This window comes from Carcharhinus amblyrhynchos, chromosome 1 (assembly GCF_965287045.1).
Source record: "Carcharhinus amblyrhynchos chromosome 1, sCarAmb.v2.hapA, whole genome shotgun sequence".
Classification (NCBI taxonomy): domain Eukaryota; kingdom Metazoa; phylum Chordata; class Chondrichthyes; order Carcharhiniformes; family Carcharhinidae; genus Carcharhinus; species Carcharhinus amblyrhynchos.
This window is the reverse complement of record NC_137324.1, coordinates 88,621,128-88,640,073: the sequence shown is the minus strand read 5'-3', so window position 1 is coordinate 88,640,073 and position 18,946 is coordinate 88,621,128. Positions and strand designations below refer to the sequence as shown.

At 42.0% G+C, this 18,946-nt stretch overlaps 1 protein-coding gene across 1 annotated transcript in view; it reads right to left on the bottom strand.

Moving 5' to 3' along the window:
- Positions 1 to 7,154: 7,154 nt before the first annotated feature.
- LOC145349863 (uncharacterized) overlaps positions 7,155 to 18,946 on the bottom strand; it is a 64,433-nt gene continuing 52,641 nt past the window's right edge. The window contains exon 9 of the mRNA XM_080198469.1: positions 7,155 to 8,371. Within this exon, the coding sequence (XP_080054595.1) occupies positions 8,289 to 8,371 (83 nt within the window). The 3' untranslated portion in view covers positions 7,155 to 8,288. The remainder of the gene's footprint in view (positions 8,372 to 18,946) is intronic.

Below are 18,946 nucleotides of genomic sequence, written 5' to 3'. Positions count from 1 at the left end.
CAAGTATTAGATTTGTTTATGGGAGAGCGCTTTGGAGATAGTGACCACAATCCGGTGTCCTTCAGTATTGCAATGGAGAGGGGTAGGGCCACACAGCAGGGCAAGGTTTATAATTGGGGCAGGGGTAATTATGTTGCGATTAGGCAAGAATTAGGGAGCATAAGATGGGAACAGAAACTGTCAGGTATGGGCACAAATGAAAAGTGGAGCTTTTTCAAGGAACAAATACTGCATGTCCTTGATAGGTATGTCCCTGGCAGGTAGTGAGGAAATGGCCGAGTGAGGGAACCATGGTTCACAAAGGAGAGTGAATGTCTTGTCTAAAGGAAAAAGGAAGCGTATTTAAGGATGAAAAAACAAGATTCAGTTGGGTCGTTTGAGGGTTACAATGTAGCCAGGAATGAGTTAAAAAAAGGGCTTAGGAGAGCTAGGAGGGGGCATGAGAAGTCCTTGGCGGGTCAGATAAAGGAAAACCCCAAGGCTTTTTACTCTTATGTGAGAAATAAAAGAATGACCAGGCTGAGGTTAGGGCCAGTCAAGGATAGTAGTGGGAACTTCTGCATGGAGTCAGAAGAGATAGGTGAGGCATTGAATGAATACTTTTCTTCAGTGTTCACTGAGGAGAGGGGCCATATTTTTGAGGATGAGAGTGTGATACAGGCTGATAGGTTGGAAGAGGTAGATGTTCTAAGGGAAGATGTATTAGCAATTTTGAAAAACTTAAGGGTGGATAAGTCCCCTGGGCCTGATGGGATACATCCTAGGATACTTTGGGAGGCAAGGAATGAGATTGCAGAGCCTTTAGCTTTGATCTTTGGGTCCTCACTGTCCACGGGGTTTGTGCCAGAGGACTGGAGAGTGGTGAATGTTGTCCCTCTCTTAAAGAAAGGAAATAGGAATGACCCTGGTAATTATAGGCCAGTAGTCTTACTTCGGTGGTCGGTAAGTTAATGGAAAGGGTCCTGAGAGATAGGATTTATGACCATTTTGAAAGATGCAGTTTAATCAGGGATAGTCAGCACGGTTTAGTGAGGGGTAAATCCTGCCTCACAAATTTGATTGAATTCTTTGAGGAGGTAACTTAGTGTGTAGATGAAGGTAGAGCAGTTGATGTCGTATACTTGGATTTTAATAAGGCGTTTGATAAGATTCCCCATGGTAGCCTCATGAAGAAAGTAAGGAGGTGTGGGATAGAAAGAAATTTGCGTGATTAGATAAGTAACTGGCTGTCTCATAGAAGCCAGAGGGTGTTGGTGGAGGGAAAATTTTCAGACTGGAGGCCAGTTACCAGCGGTGTACCACAGGGATCAGTGCTGGCTCCTCTGCTATTTGTGATTTTTATCAATGACTTGGAAGAGGGGGCTGAAGCGTGGGTTAGTAAATTTGCCAGTGACACCAAGATTGATGGAGCACTGGATGAGATGGAGGGCTCTTGTAGGCTGCAAAGAGACATTGATAGGATGCAGAGCTGGGCAGAAAAGTGGCAGTTGGAGTTTAACCCTGATAAATGCAAGGTGACTCATTTTGGTAGGACAAATTTGAATGCGGATTACAGGGTCAATGGCAGGGTTCTGAGGAATGTGGAGGAACAGAGAGATCTTGGGGTTCATATCCACAGATCTCTGAAGGTTGCCACTCAAGTGGATAGAGCTGTGAAGAAGGCTTATAGTGTGTTAGCATTTAATAACAGGGGGTTTGAGTTTAAAAGTCATGGGGTGATGCTGCAATTATACTGGACCTTGGTGAGACCACACTTGGAATATTGTGTGCAGTTCTGCTCACCTCACTATAAGAAGGATGTGGAAGCATAAGACGATGAGGGGGATAGATAGAGTGGATGTGCAGACTATTTCCTCAGGTGAATGTAGCTGTTACTAGGGGACATAACTTTAAGGTTCATGGTGGGAGATATAGGAGGGATATCCTAGATTCTTTACTCAGAGGTTGGGGTGTGGAATGCACTGCCTGCTGTGACAGTAGAATCAGACACTTCAGGAACTTCCAAGCGGTTATTGGATAGGCATATGGAGCACACCAGAATGATAGGGAGTGGGAGAGCTTGATCTTGGCTTCGGATATAGCTCAGCCAACATTGGGGGCCAGAAGGCCTGTACTGTGCTGTACTGTTCTATGTTTCTATGTTGTTTATATGATAATTTCACCACATGCCAAGAACAAATAAAATAAAATTTGTGACTTTGTAATATCTTTAACATAGAAAAGTTTCTTAAGGGCAAAAGATGCTAAGCAAAGGGGAACATTAAATCTCAATCCAAGAGGTGAGGTTAAGATGAGGCATTTGTTGCTATCCTCTGCTTACTTCATGTTCACATGCAAACTGTAACCCTCACGTTTAGAACCACCACAGACCCAATCTCACTAAAGGCTGTGTCTTTGCATCAATCCTCTTCTCCATCTTCCTCGCTGCAATGCTGCATCTCACCTCTAGTAAGTTACCCATAGACATGAAGATAATCTACAGAACAAATTCGAAACAGTTCAGACATATCGCCTTCAATCCAGAAACAAACTCACCCCAACTCCTTGATGCCAATGAGAAAATAGGCCTCTCACTGAAAACCTGGAAAACTAAGGTGCTCTTTCAACTCAAATCCAAGATGAAGTTCATGGTTTACCAGGCAACAGTGACCCCTGCGCTCCTATATGCTTCAGGGACTTGGACAACTTACAGCAGGTACATCAAAACACTGGGGAAGTACCACCATGGATGACAAAGCGCCATCTAGACTCGAAATAGAAAGCCCAGAGTAAATCACCTTTACATGAGACCTATTGAACATACAACACTTGCCATCAGCGAACATGGGAAAAGGGATGCTCTGTTTTCAGTCAATGTCACCAGATGAGAAAAAGAACGGGACCAAGAATTGATCCTTGGGGTATACAAGAGGTACTGGTGTGGGAGGAGATACAGAAACTATTGCAAGTGATTCCCTGGCTACGATTAGATAGATAAAAGTGGGAGCTGGTGAGAGTTACCCAATTTAATGACAGCGGAGAGGTGTTGGAGAAGCATGGTGTGGTCAACCATGTCAAAGGTTGCAGACAGGGCTGAAATAGACAAAGACAGAATGAGAGTCACATGGGTATAATCTGTGACTTTAAGAACTATTTTGGTCCTGTGGTAAGTTTGGAAACTCATTGGAGGGGTACAAACACAGAGTTCCAAAAGTGGGAACAGATTTTGCAGGCAATGACACATTCTAGGATTTTGGAGTGGAAAGGAAGATGGAGACAGGATGGTACTTTGCAAGGTCAGTATTGAATTTTTTTTAAGGTTAATGGTGAAGATGGCAGATTGAAAGAGGGAGGGACAACACGCACACAGAGAACTGTTTACAATATTGACTAACATTGGGACTAGGAGGGGAAATTGAGTGATTCTAATATTTTGCTGTTTGAGCAGTTGATAATTTCTTCTGAAGTAGAGTTTAATATCAACATTATTTAAAACAATAACAAAGAATAATTACATCTAGAATGAAATATCATCCTTGCAACTAGGTTATCATGATAGTCATGTGGTCATACATCACTTCCCCAAGATGATATGAACTGTCTCACTTACATATTCATGTTCATGATCAGCAGTTTCATGCAATTGGCTGAGGCAGCAAGAAGTGAGGCACAAGGACCAGATGAATTCAAAGGAGGTTTGAGGGGAGATGGAAACAAAAGGAGTTCAGGCCTGGGAAGATGGCAAGCATAAGGAAGGGATGTAACAAACACAGCTGACTAGATTGACTTGATTCATGACAAGGAAGGCTATAAGCTCCTCACACTCGTTGGAGGTAAAGGTGGAAGGGACAGGGGTCAGAGATTTAAGAGGAACATTTAAGTTGAGAGTTATCTTTGCATTCCAGGATGATCCTGAGATAGTGAGCAGTTTTATCATAGAATGCCTGATAATGCTTCCAGTAGTCTAGCCTACTGTGGTGGTGAATGGCTAAACCAGTTTCCCATATCCTTTCAAATCTGCAGGTCTTGGACTTAGGGAGTAGAAATAAGGGCCAGGGTGAGAGAAAGTAAAGGTTTACTGGGAACGAGGACAGTTAAGGTGGGAGTGTGGGTGCCGTTGAGCAAATCAGTGGCTGTAGAGATGTTGTTGTGAATGAAGGTCCAAAGGCTGGGATTCAGGAAGGTAAAAATTTTCTTGATATTTGTAACTGAGCAGCAGCAACATCAAAGGTGTACAAAGTTGGATGAGATGGCTAGCTATTCATGAGAAGGAATAATTAATTACTTCAATGTAGCCTTTATTTACAAAGTTTTAACAATAATAATCATCAAAGTAATACCAATACACATTCTAGAAATCAGTTTGATAAAGCTCAATGAGTTTTTATGGTAGACTCTGGTAAATTATGTCTTCATCTTTCTAGAATTACTGTGGAACAGACATATATGTGGGTTAGTTGGATTGGCCATGCTAAATTGCCCCTTAGTGTCAGGGAGACTAGCTGGGGTAAATACAAGGGTTATGGGGATGGGACCTGGGTGGAGTTGTGGTCGGTGCAGACTTGATAGGCCGAATGGCCTCTTTCTGCGCTGCAGGATCCTATGATTCTAAATGTCCTGAAGCTTCTGTGTTGGCATAGCTGTTATTACAATATCAGAACAAATTATTATTTTCATCTTACATCATATAAAACATTACAGAGTGCATCAGTTGGTTTTATTATGCAAATAAACATCTTGGACATACAAATACTTTAAAACACAAAACAAAAGCTTAGTGTTTAATGATGTGAGGACTCATGTTCCAGATATATCTCTCATTTATGTGAATTCTCAGCTTGGTGGATGCTGCCACTTTTGAGATAATTCTTTAAAAATTGGGCTTGGGCTATGCCATGAGACACTGAATTCATGCATCTGGCAGATACAGGAATGTCCTACCCTGGGCAGCTCAGACTGCAGTACATTGCTGAGATCGACGTTTGACCTTCGCTCCATTGAGTTATGATCTCACGCATGTACAGGAGTGGAAAGAAGATCAATGGGATGATTGAGCTTTCAAGTAGCTATGGGGCTTGGATGTAGGAGACATGTTATCAAAACTTGGTGACAGCACAAAAGTAGAAAATTTGCTGAAAAATGGGAGCTGCAAAAGACTTCAGGAGGATTAAAACAGGTTAAAATTAGTAGGCAGATGGTAACTTTTGGAGAGATAGGTGGTAGTTAATGCTGGTGGGATAGCAGTATACGCACATGACTAGAATGATTTTGAAGTACAAATCAATATTCTCTGAGAGTGCAAGTGCAGGTATAGAAAGCCATTTAAAAAAGGCAGTAACAGTATTACAGATTGGGGCATTGAGTGCAAAAGTAAAGAGTAAATAATGCATTTCTAAAAGGCAATAGTTGGACCACAGTTTGAGTAGTGTGTGCAGTTTTGGCAACACCATTCTGGAAAAGGCACTGGGCAACATTTTCTAGTCTTGCCCACCAATGGATTGCCCGGTCCCACCGAAAGTCAACAGACATTTGGCTAGGACCAAATCTCCCACGACAGGACTGGAAAATCTGGGTCAGTAAAATCAAAGAAAAAATATGGTACTGATTCACTGAGATGAATCAGGGATGGGAATTGTTATTTATGAGAAACAATTTAAGACATAGGAACAATTTCAGCTGGAGCAGAGGCAGTTAAGAGAAGATTTGTTTGAGTCTTTTTTAATTATGAGGGGGTTGATTTCAATGAAGTGGGAATGAATATTTTCTCTGTTTTCAGTGTTAAGCATCTATAAGATACAGTGCAGCAACTAGCAAGACATTTCCATCAGCCTCTCCCAAATCCATGACTTCCAACATGTGGAAGAGTAAGAACAGTAACTGCATGGGAACAACATTACCTCCAATTTCCACTGCACTTTCAAAGCCTGAACATACATTATCATCTCTTGATCATCACTGGGTCAAAACACTGGAACTCCCACATGCTGAGGATGACTTTTAAAAGCAATAAAGAATAATTATGGTGGAGATCATTTCGTTTTTAAGGAATGTTACGACCACATGACGAATGGTGAAATATCACCTCTATTCTCCCTCACCAGATCAGACTATAACAGTCTTAGGTCGTGTGAAACTAAAAGGCAATGGGGCCCAGTATTCGCCAATGTCGTATTCCTCATCCTCACTGCCAGTCAAATCAGAGAATTTGGCGCTCCGCCAAATATCCATTCATTGCAGCAGGATCGGAAAATTCCTGCAAGGACAAAGAATTCCAACTGCAGTCTTTCATGCCCCAGGAAGATGTGTCTTTTTTTCCATATCCCACAAGATGAATCGTCACTGTGTATTTTAACTGTCTGGGCAGCTTCCATTACCTTTAAAGGTTCCAGTTTTTTAAAAAACTCAGCCAGAGAAAGAAAACTTACAAATTACATCTCTTTTAAAAAAAAACACATTCTTGTCACAGACAGGATGAATATTTCAAAGTGGAGGAAGGCACAGGGCTGGGCAGTGGAATAAAGTGGATTTCTCAAGCAAAAAGTAATACAGACATATCCAATGCAACAAATAGCTTAGATTTGATGACTTTATGTCCTTGACAAAGTTCTGGAGGATACTTATATTGCCTGGCAGGGGGGAATAAGAATTGAGCAAAACGGAAATAAAAAGTTAACTACATACACACTCTATCTCCACCTTTCATCACCCTGTCCATATGATACTAACCAGGTATCTGCCCAAAGCTATTGTTCAATGCAGATACTCCATGAAGAAACATGGGGCCTCAGCTATTTACCATTTACATAGATGATCTGGAGGAGGGGGCTGAGTGTAGGGTAACAAAATTTGCTCATGACACGAAGATGGGTGGAAAAGCAAATTGTGTGGAGAGTGCGGAAAGTCTGCAGAAAGATCTGGGTAGGCTGAGTGAGTGGGCGAGGACCTGGCAGATGGAGTATAACATTAGCAAATGTGAGGTTACCCACTTTGGTAGAAATAATAGTAGGAGGGATTATTATTTAAGGGGTAAAAAGCTGCAGCATGCTACAGTGCAGAGAGACCTGGGGGTCCTTGTGCACGAATCGCAAAAACCCAGTCTGCAGGTGCAGCAGGTGATCAAGAAGGCAAATGGAATGCTGGCCTTTATAGCGAGGGGGATTGAATATAAAAGCAGGGAGGTCTTGCTGCAACTGTACAGGGCACTGGTGCGGCTGCAACTGGAGTACTGTGTGCAGTTTTGGTCCCCGTATTTGCGAAAGGATATATTAGCCTTGGAGGGAGTACAGAGAAGGTTCACCAGGCTGATACCGGAGATGAGGGGGTTAGCTTATGAAGAGAGACTGAATAGACTAGGCCTGTACTTGTTAGAGTTTAGAAGGCTGAGGGGAGATCTTATAGAGACTTACGAGATAACGAAGGGGCTAGATAGGGTAGAGGTAGAGAGATTCTTCCCACTTAGAAAGGATAGCAGAACTAGAGGGCACAGCCTCAAGATAAGGGGGGGCCAGTTTAGATCAGAGTTGAGGAGGAACTTCTTCACTCACAGGGTGGTGAATCTCTGGAATTCTCTGCCCATTGAAGTAGTGGAGGCTACCTCGTTGAATATGTTTAAGTCATGGTTAGATAGATTTCTGATAGACAAGGGAATTAAGGGTTATGGGGAGACAGCGGGAAAGTGGAACTGATTCCCTTCAGATCAGCCATGATCTTATTGAATGGCGGGGCGAGCCTGCTCCTGCTCCTGTTTCTTATGTTCTTACATCTTTAAAATTAAGAACAGGAAACAATGCAATTTCCCACTGTAGGCAGTTTCTCTCAAAGAAAACTTGGAATTTTAGAATCAAGCCAAGCACGTAAGTCTTAGTGCCACCCCATTCAATTCCTGCTGCCCTAACTGTTTTATTTCAATAGCTTTTAATAATCTCATGGTAACAGCAGAATATTCGTTATGCTGAAACAGAGAAACACTGAAACAAACAGAGAAACACTGAAACACTGTTTTAGCCTTGAATCTAAAAACTGTGTATAAATAATTGGTAGTCTGCAACTTTCTCCAATTAAATGATAAATGTTATTATGAAACCCATACTAATGAAACTTGAGACTCATTGCAGACTGAACAGTATATATTAATGAATTATTAAGTAATAATATATCTGCTCAAATCTTGATTTATTCTGTTGCAGGACCTACAACATTTAGACAATTGACATTATAAAACAAGACTCTATTTTTTCTGCCTTTCACTCAACAATAGAACCGGGATGAAATATGGAAGCGACTGCCATAGAGAATTTACTTTGGAAATGCTAATCGTAAAAACACAGGATTCCTCTCTTTTTCTTGGCAATGTTAGTGCTGCCGTTATGGTCACGATGGAGATCCGGAGTGCCTGTGGAGGAGATAAATCACCATCAGTTCAAGTAACCACTGATTATGGGTCAGAGTAACAACTGACAGAATTAGTTCACCCACCTGAAGTCAGTTACAGAGGGTTTGCATTTCCAGCTGCCCCAGTAACATTCTTGTTCTGAACCGGCACAAAGCCAAATGATGGCACAGCTTGATAATCAAAAGAGAAAATAAAGATTTGCATCTATACAGCATTTTCCATGACCATTCGAGATTTGAAAGCGCTTTACAGATAAAATAATGTTGAAGTGTAGATGCTGTTATAGTGCAGGAGAAAGATGTTTATCATTCATTGTCAAATATTTGTTTCAATTTTCAAATTAGGAACATAAGGATGAGAGTCAGCCATTCAGCCCATTACTATTTTTGACAGCTCTATATATTTAATCCGAATTATCTTTCTCTTTTTCATGTCCTTTACTTCTCAATTAAGTATTTACCACACTTTTAATCACCTGAAATAATTGTACCTACGACCTTTGGAATCGAGACATTTCAGATTCTTATAGCTTAAGTGTGAAACCACTTATCCCATTTAACTGACTTGGCCAAAAATATCATATAATGTAAGTAATTATTTACAAGCTTTCCCCTCTGATCCCAGCAGCCCCATAGTGATTTCATACTCTTCCCTTGAACTCCTCCTGCCAGTCTCGCCAACCCCGCGTAAAATTGCAGACAAGACGAGGGTGAGCAGGTGGGCAGTGTAAAGGCCACCCAAGAAGCTCTACCCACCTGAAAATCTGCCAGCAGAGGACCACAAAATTCTGCCCCACAGAAAACCTTCCAGAAAACTACCTATTTCTCCTTTGTCAGCATCTCACTTATGCTTCTGATGATTAATTCTAGCAATTTTCTCATTATTTATGTTAAAATATATATATATATGTTATACACACGAGTCAAAAGTGATTATCTGGTTCTATTGTTTATACACTTTTATGTTTCAATAAAGGAAAATAATAAATACATTTCATCAGAACCTGTAATCTGCAGGGTGTATTGTAATTTCTCAGTACTGATGAAATCAGACAGATGCTGGTGTGCAAAGCAAATCCGTTCTTGGAAATACATGTTGCGTCATGTTTCTCAAGTCGTGCCAAGATTATAAAAGATTTGATTTTAAAATTGAGTTGGCCTGTTCAGATGAATGTTGCCAGTTCTCAGTTGATTCACGAGAGAGAGCAATATGTAGCAGGACAGAGGGCGAGCTCCAACTCATGGGGTAGTGCATTGAGTCTCAACCGTGATTCAGGCACAAATGCACAGATCCCGTGCAGCATAGACACTGGTGACATCAGCTATGGACATGGCTGCAGTGTAATTTCCCAATGAATGTCCGGTCCCCAGATTGAAGGAAGAAACAGGGGGAAATAAATACATGGGGGCAAAGGCTAGCAAGTAGTTTAGAACAGTTCAACTTTACAAAGCAGTACACTGTGTGGCTAAGTGGAGGAGGAATATACATTGCATTCTCAAATATGAAAATAACTCCTAAATGTTGTAAAAAATATAATGCATTAACACTGCTCCAGAATCTTCAGATTCCATGGATGTGCTAGGATATGAGCTGAGTCCCTGTCACATTCATAGGATAAGCATCTTGTGGCCTTTTCAATAATTCTTTCCCAGCTGGAAAAGCACAGCTGAATAAACATGGCTCTGGCAGTTTTCACTCTCATCCAATATGTTATATCTTCAATGTTATTTTTTGTTTATTTGATGTGAAAAATGAATATTGTTCACAGGCAATGCAACTTTTTATTTCGCTAAGGTCAAATAAATCAACTCATGTGCTGCAAGATCCAGAAAGTCTGCATATTCATGTGCTGGAGTACCCTCACTGTTTGGTTCTTGCATATTACCATATAGCTGGAGCAATTCATTCATTCCTTAAAGTGTCAAAAAATGAAGCATTAGTATCATGGTAAGAGCTTTTCTGCTATCAGGGTCACTAAAATACTACTCCTTAAAACAATTTGGGAGCTCGATGCTATAATTATTGATATTAATGGAGGCTTTAAAAGAAATGTGGCACTCAAGGTGATGATTAATAGCTCTGGGGAATCTAACTATTTCAGAATTTGGACAACTACACCATGAAATCTGATGGCACAGAATCAGGACACCATCCAAATGCAGGGTTCATGGCACATACTTAAAGGGACCAAGAGCAGGCCACAGGAAATTAGTCCATCAGCTTCATTTGTACAGTAGAGGTGAGTTGCATGTGTTAGCCATGGCCCCAAAAGCAACTTGCTCATCACACAAGGGTGTGAGCGAGATTAGCTCAAGCACAGCAGAAGGAGACTGAGTAGAAGCAGGCAGTGACCCCAGTTGCAATCCAGAGCATTCAGTATCTTTAGAATGTGCTCATCTGAACTGCATGTTGGAGAAACTGTCACTCACAGTCCAATTTGAGACTGGCATCTGAAAGAGACATCAGGCCCCAATTTGCATAAATAATAGGCTGAAGACCAGTTTCAGGCATACGGTCAAAGTGAATGCAGGACATCCTTGTCACTGCAGTGAATCCAGCAAAGATTGAGTGAATGCACACCATATTGAACTCTTTAGCACCGCTTTTCACCTGAAAAATGGGCCCAATGCAAACAAACTTCAAATAATCCGAGGCAAGGCGTAACACCGATGTGGCTGTCAAACAAAATTCTCTCTTCTCTGTCCCACTTGTGTGATATAACTAGCCTCCAAATAAATTTAGGATCAGGATTTAGGAAAAGTCCAGCAGATTAGACAAATTATCAGGATACAGGATGACTGAGTGATGAGTTATTCAGAGTTACTCATAATATAATTCGTATCAGCTCAACCATTTCAGAAGTGGCATCCTGACAAAAAACTTTAATGTCATCAAGCATGATTAACTCTGCAAAGATAGATGGAAGTGCCACAGCCTGGCAAGGATCATGAGGGGACAGAAGGGTTGTTGGGGAACATACATTTTCATGGGAGCATGGAGGCATGAGGGGCTACAGAGTGTTGGACGAATATAATGGCATGAGCAGGCATGACGGACCATAGATGTTGTTTGGAGGGTACACCTTGGCATAGGAACATGAGGGCCATAGAAAGTCGTCGGGAGCATACATTGGTAATGGGGGCATGAGAAGAAACATTTGAACTTGCTTCTCTAAAGGTTCTCTAACATACACTATGGTTTGTGACATCTCTGAGATGCCGTGAACCACGACTCATTGAAAACCTGACCTGACTACATGAAAATTGTGGATGGCTAAAACATGCCCATCCCAGCAATGGAAATGGCCAGCTTAGGATGCAGAGTGTGAATTTTTTAACCAAACCAGACCACCCTTAAAAGGCACTCCCGATAATTAGAAATCCTGGGAATAAGGAAGTAGTGGAATCGGGTTCTGATGACTATTTTTAAAGGGTTACCAAGTCATCCCATCTTGGCAAAAATCCAGCCCAATAATTCAGCTAGTATCTAAGTGTAGGAACTTGGGAAAGTTTCATGCACAGGATGGTGCAATAAATGAATTTTCATTAATCAGCAGCAGATTATTTTACCTTATAAGAAAAATTTGTATTGCTACAGTTTATTTTACTTGAACACTTTAGACCACTCCTACAACTTTAGTATTGGATTACCTTGATGATTGGTTCTGGATGCTGATTTTCTCAGGAAGAGGCCACATGATCAGATTCATTCTAGCAATTTTTCTGCCATTTAAGTCAAAGCCTATTGCTTCCTTCCTTGTGAATTTAATTGTGGTACATACGGGCTTCCCATTGGCTTGAGTTTTCATAATAAAAGTAGTATAATTATAAACTATAGTGTTAAGGAATTTAAAGAAAATGTTCAACACCCGATGGATGTTGGTCTTTCAATGAGGTTTCATTCATTTCACAGTGCACATTTATGTATTCATCTGCTAAAGCACCATCACTGTTCTGTTGTTTCAAATTGTCAAGCAGTCAGGAGCTCCTTGATAAAACAAACCAATGGGTTAAAATATATTTGAGATAAAGAACTTCTCTCCTCATTCTGGATTGTCCACATCTGGATGTCTTGTATCCTCTCCCTCCAAAAACAGGCAATAATAAACTTTTCCAAGTCTGGTGAATTTGCATTGAAATGCCTAAAACTGGAATTCATAGATTTACGATAATGAGCAGCCATTTAGGACTGAGGTAAGGAGAAATTCCTTCATACAGAGGATTGCAAATCTTTGGAATTCCCTACCCTTGAAGGTTGATGCTCAGTCATTGAGTATGTTCAAAATAGAGATTGATAAATTTCTGGGACTAAGAGAATCAAAGAACTTGGGGATAGGGCAAAAAGATAGAGTTGATGCAAAAGTTCAGCCCTAATCTTATTGAATGGTGGAGCAAGTATAAAAGTACCAAATGGCCCACTCCAGCTCCTATTTCTTCTGGTCTAATCATGGACTGTGAATTTCCTTGCTGTAACTTGGCAAGGAGTGAGGTGGAAACTTAATTTATTTCTTGAGAGAGATTAAAAATAAAGATGCCTGCAATTCGAAATGATTCTTTTTCCTAAACACTTCCCTTTACATAGTTCACGGGGTCTCCTTAGAGTTTGTTCAATGCTCAGTTGTGGCTTGTTTGTTGACTATTTGTCAGCAGAATTCAGCTGGAAGCCTTTACACCCCCAATCCAGAAATTTATGGATTGATAATCCCACCTCAGAACTTGAGCAAATAATCTAAAATTAGACACTGGTGCAAAACAAAGGAAGCGCCGTATTATCGGACTATCACGCTTTAGATGAGAAATTCATCTCAAAGATGGGATCAGACAAAGGTGTGATGTATGTTCAATTATATGATTGTAGCGTTGTAAAGTTTAGTATTTTTGTCCAAATGTATATTCTCAGTTACAACAAAGTGTGCATTCATGAAACCCACTATATCTTTCTTGCCTCAGTGTTAATTTTTGTCTGGTAATTCTCACTGTTCAGTACATGGCCACGCTTTCAGCTGCACAGGCCCTACACGCTGGAATTCCCTCACTAAACTTCCCCTGCTGTTGTTAAAATTAAACCAAGGCCTTGTCTGCTCATTCAGGTGGACATTACAGATTACAAAGAGCCATTCAAAGAAGAGTCGGGATCTTGGGTGTCATAAGCAAAAATTGTCCATTATTCAACATCACTAAAGAAATACATGAAAAAGTTATTTCTCACATTGCAGCTTACAAATTAGCTTGCATTTTTAACTACACATTAACAGCATCTGCATTCTACAACTAAGTGAAATATTGGCCCAGGGCCTTGACAAGATGCTGCCAGTACAGTTTTTTAATTGTTCGAAGCAGAGTGATCTCACAAACCCTAGCTTGTGGGAATATAACCTGCAATGTTCTACAACAAAAATGATACAAACGCTCAAAGTGAAAATCATTCTAAGTTAATATGGATTTTTCAAAATAAATTAAACACTAAGATAAACAGCAAAAAAAGCCTATGACCCTCTCTATTGGACATCACAATGTCTGGTCCACTGCACTTATCCAAAGTAAGGACCACACAGATTTGGTACACTGGCTCCTTAACCATGCCTGATGCAGACCTCTCTTCTGGCAAGCAAGGATAAAACTAAGATCTCAATTCAGCAACTGGCCACAAGGATGAAGAAAATTTCTCTTGTTTCCTCCTTTGGTCTTATACTCAAATTGGTTTTTGCACACTTACAACAGAGACATGGTGACTAAGGGAATCATGCTAGTTTCCCTACTGCCAACACTACGCTTGAATAAGGTCTGTGTATAGATTCATGTCCACTCACAGACAATTGAGGGGTTCCAGTGAGGAACAGGTAGCAACTTTGCGAGCAGAAACTGAGCAGGTGAGCACCTAAAATGGAGCAGTTCCATTTCCAGCTTTGTTCCTACCAATTCCCAATTTTAACAGCATTGATCCTGTGCCAACCAGACTCAGGACCCTTATATATAAATGCATCAAATACATCAAGAAAGCAAAACAACTTCCATTTACCCAGCATCTCTAATATAGTTAAACATTCCTGGGTCGTGAAGGAGCACAGAGGGGTAGACAGAAGGGGAGGTTTAGTCAGGGAATTCCAGTGTGTAGGGTTTAGGCAGCTGAAAGCACGGCCACCAACTGAACGGTGAGAATTATCAGACAAAAATTAACACTGAGCCAAAAAAGATATTACAGTGGGTTAAATGATTGCACATTTTGTTGTAACAGGGAATATACATTTGGACAAAAATACTAAACTTTACAACATCATAATCATACAATTAACCATACACCACACCTTTGTCTGATCCCGTCTTTGAGGTGAAATGGTTGGACATATAGTTTTATGATTCTGTTGATTTCAGCCATGTCTTATGTTATTCCATTCTAGGATTAGAAAACGATTTCAACATCATATAAATGATCCATCTAAGTTTCATTCTAGCTTCAAGTGAGGCAAAACCAAAAATGGTGTATGTGCCATATATCAGGAAAATTGAATGCATTATTACTATAGGAAAGTTAATGGATTTAAAGGAGTGTTGTGTGGCTATTCAATAAAATTGGCCATAACCTCTGTGGTAACAATTTTCATGACCATTTTCTGTAGACAACAGATAATGTCTTTGACTTGTCCCCAAGAGGGTCAATGGCTGGAATCTTGTTATCTCACTGGTGGCGAGCTTGGAGATGGAAAGGGTCTTTACTTAAGAATATAAGAAATAGGAGCAGGAGTAGGCCATCTAGCCCCTCGAGCCTGCCCCGCCATTCAATAAGATCATGGCTGATCTGTCGTGGCTCAGTTCCACATTCCCGCCCTCTCCCCATAACCCTTAATCCCCTTGCCTATCAAAAACCTATCAACCCGCGTCTTAAAAATATTGAGCGAGGCAGCCTCCACCACTTCAACGGGCAGAGAATTCCAGAGATTCACCACCCTTTGAGTGAAGAAGTTCCTCCTCAACTCCATTCTAAACTGCCCCCCCTTTATCCTGAGGCTGTGCCCTCTAGTCCTACTGTCCTTTCTGAGTGGGAAGGGCCTCTCCACCTCTATCCTATCCATCCCATTCAACATCTTATACGTCTCAATGAGATCTCCCCTCATTCTTCTAAACTCTAACGAGTACAAGCCTAGTTTCTTCAGCCTCTCCTCATAGCTCAATCCCCTCAACTCTGGAATCAGCCTACTAAACCTCCTCTGCACTCTCTCCAAGGCCAAAATATCCTTGTGTAAGTGCGGCGACCAAAACTGCACACAGTACTCCAGCTGCGGCCTCACCAGTGCCCTATACAACTGCAGCAAGACCTCCCTACTTTTATATACAATCCCCCTCGCTATGAAGGCCAGCATCCCATTTACCTTCCTGACCACCTGCTGCACCTGCAGGCTGGGTTTTTGCAACTCATGCACAAGGACCCCTAGGTCCCTCTGCACCGTCGCATGCTGCAGTTTTTCGCCACGTAAGTAACAGTCCTTCCTACCATTATTCCTACCAGAGTGGACAACCTCACATTTGCCAACATTAAATTCCATTTGCCAGTTCCTGGCCCATTCGCCCAGCCTATCTAGATCCTTCTGTAGACTCTCCACACCCTCCGCACAATTTGCCGTTCCACCAATCTTGGCGTCATCAACAAATTTTGACACCATACACTCGGTTCCCTCCTCCAGATCATCTATATAAATGGTGAATAGCTGAGACCCCAGCACCGACCCCTGGGGCACTCCACTAGTCACCAACCGCCAATCTGAATAGCACCCATTGACCCCTACTCTCTGCCTCCTATTTGACAGCCAATCCTCTATCCACACTAACACCCTATCCCCAACTCCATGCCCCCTGACCTTCTGCAATAACCTCTTGTGAGGCACCTTGTCAAACGCCTTCTGAAAATCAAGAAAGACCACATCCACCGGCTCTCCTCTATCCACCGCCCTAGACACATCCTCATAGAACTCCAATAAGTTTGTCAGACACGACTTCCCCTTAACGAATCCGTGCTGCGTCTGCTCTACCAAACAATTCTCCTCAAGATGCCTCGCTATTTTCTCCTTGATCACGGATTCTAACATTTTTCTTACAACAGACGTTAATGTAACCGGCCTATAATTCCCCGCCTTTTGCCTGCCACCCTTCTTAAACAACGGCGTAACATTAGCCGTTTTCCAATCTTCCGGCACTTCCCCGGAATCCAGCAACGTTTGGAAAATGACCACCAAGGCATCCACTATCACCTCCGCCATTTCCTTCAGAACCCTTGGATGCATTCCATCCGGTCCTGGGGACTTTTCCACAATCAGTCCCTCCAGTTTGTCGAGCACCGCCTCTCTAGTAACAATAATGTCATTCAGGCCCTCCACTCCTACCATCTTTCCATCGCTAACACCCGGCAAATTACTCACGTCCTCCTCTGTGAAGACAGAAACAAAAAAGTTATTCAGGGCCTCAGCCATTTCCCCATCTCCTACCACTACGTCCCCCCCTCTCATCCTCTAAGGGTCCAATGTTCACCCTAGCCAGCCTCTTCCTTTTTATGTATTTATAAAAACTCTTGCTATCCTTTTTTATATTAAGCGCTAACCCAGCTTCATAGTTTATCCTACCCTTCTTTATCAATTTCTTTGTCATTCTTTGTTGACATTTAAACCTCTCCCAATCCTCTTCTCGCCCACTACTCTTAGCTACTCTAAACGCATCCGCTTTTAACACTTTCCTTCACCTCCTTCGTTATCCACGGCTGATTACCTCTCCTCCTCCGATCCTTTTTAACCATCGGAATAAATTTCTGCTGAGCACCAAGAAAGATCTCCTTAAAGATCCTCCACTGTTCCTCAGCAGACCTACCTTCCAATGCACTCCCCCAATCAACATTCGCCAATTCCTCTCTCATCCTACCGTACTCCCCTCTGTTCAAACAAAGGACACGTGTCCGGGAGCCCACTTTCTCCTCCTCCATCTGCATCAAAAACTCCACCATACAATGATCACTCTTCCCAAGAGGATCCTTCACCACAAGGTCCCTAATTCTACCCGCCTCATTACATAACACCAGATCCAAGATAAGCAGATGGTGGTGTACTTGAACACCGCTGCCTTCCAGAATTCACCAGAATTATGTTCTGGGTGGCAAGGCCTACAGTTAAACTTCCTGGCCAACCGCTAATAGAGACCCTTACATGGCCAATTAGTGGCTACTTAAGGTCCTCATGTTGCTGTCACTGCTATTAATTCAGCTGCAGGCAGGATTTTGGCACACATGACAAACAAAACTGCTCGGCCAGCTTCTTATTTCTAGGGGAGGAGCCTTGAGGGTAGGGGTGGAGAGTGTCTCTCTCCATCACAGAGCCCTGCCTTTAAAGAAAAGCCCTTGCTGCCAGACTTCCTGCACCCCTCTTCCTGTAACTCCTGCCCTGCAGAAACATCCCCCCTCCCAACCACTCACCCACCCCACACTACCTAGCTATGACCTGAGTCACTGTGCAATCTGGGACTCCTGTGCCTGCTGGCAGCAGCCACAACCTTCCGAGATGCTGCTGAGCACATGAGCTGCTGGCCTGTGACTGGCTGGAAGTTCTCAATAAGCAAGACATCCATCCCCAGGGCCTTGATTCCAAGAAAAGGCCCTCTTCTGGCCTCGCCATTGCCTGATTGGCATATGTTTCAGCAGACATTCCCAAAAAACAGCTGCGCATGTCTCTCCCTGGTTCTTCAGCCAGCAGGTGAGAACCCCGACACCTCAACAAACCTCCACTAAATAACCAGCTCAGTACCTAACTGTTAGAAAAGATTTATTAGGATACAACCGGGACTTGATGGTGTTAAGGAGAGGCTGTATAAACTGGGAGTTTTTTCTCTGGAGCGTAGGAGGCTGAAGGTTGATCTTATAGAGGTCTATAAAATAATGAGGGGCATAGATCAGCGAGATAGTCAATATCTTTTCCCAAAGATAGGGGAGTCTAAAACTAGAAGACATAGGTTTAAAATGAGAGGGGAGAGTTACAAAAGTCCAGATGGGCAATTGTTTCACACAGAGGGTGGTGAGTGTCTTGAACAAGCTGCCAGAGGCAGTAGTAGAGGTGGGTACAATTTTATCTTTTAACAGTTAATGAGTAAGATAGGTTAAAAGAGATATGGGCCAAATGCAGGCAATTGGGACTAGTTTAGGGATTAAAAAAAGGGGCGGCATGGACATGTTGGACTGAAGAGCCTGTTTTCATGCTGTAAACCTCTATGACTCCGTGTTAGAACTTGAAAATGTTCTACGCGCAGAATGGTGCAATGAATGAATGATCATGAATCAGTTGCAGATTATTTTACCTTTTAAGAAAATTACGTATTATTTTGATCTGTTTATTTCACGTGAAGATTCTGATCCAATGAATTTCATTTCATAGAATCCCTACAGTGTAGAAGAAACCATTTGGCCCATTGAGTCTGCACCAACTCTCTGAAAGTACATCTTACTTTATCCCTGTAACCCCACACGTTTACCGCGTTACTCCCCTAACCTACACATCTTAAACACTAAGCTGCAATTTAGCATGGCCAATCCACCTAACCTGCAAAT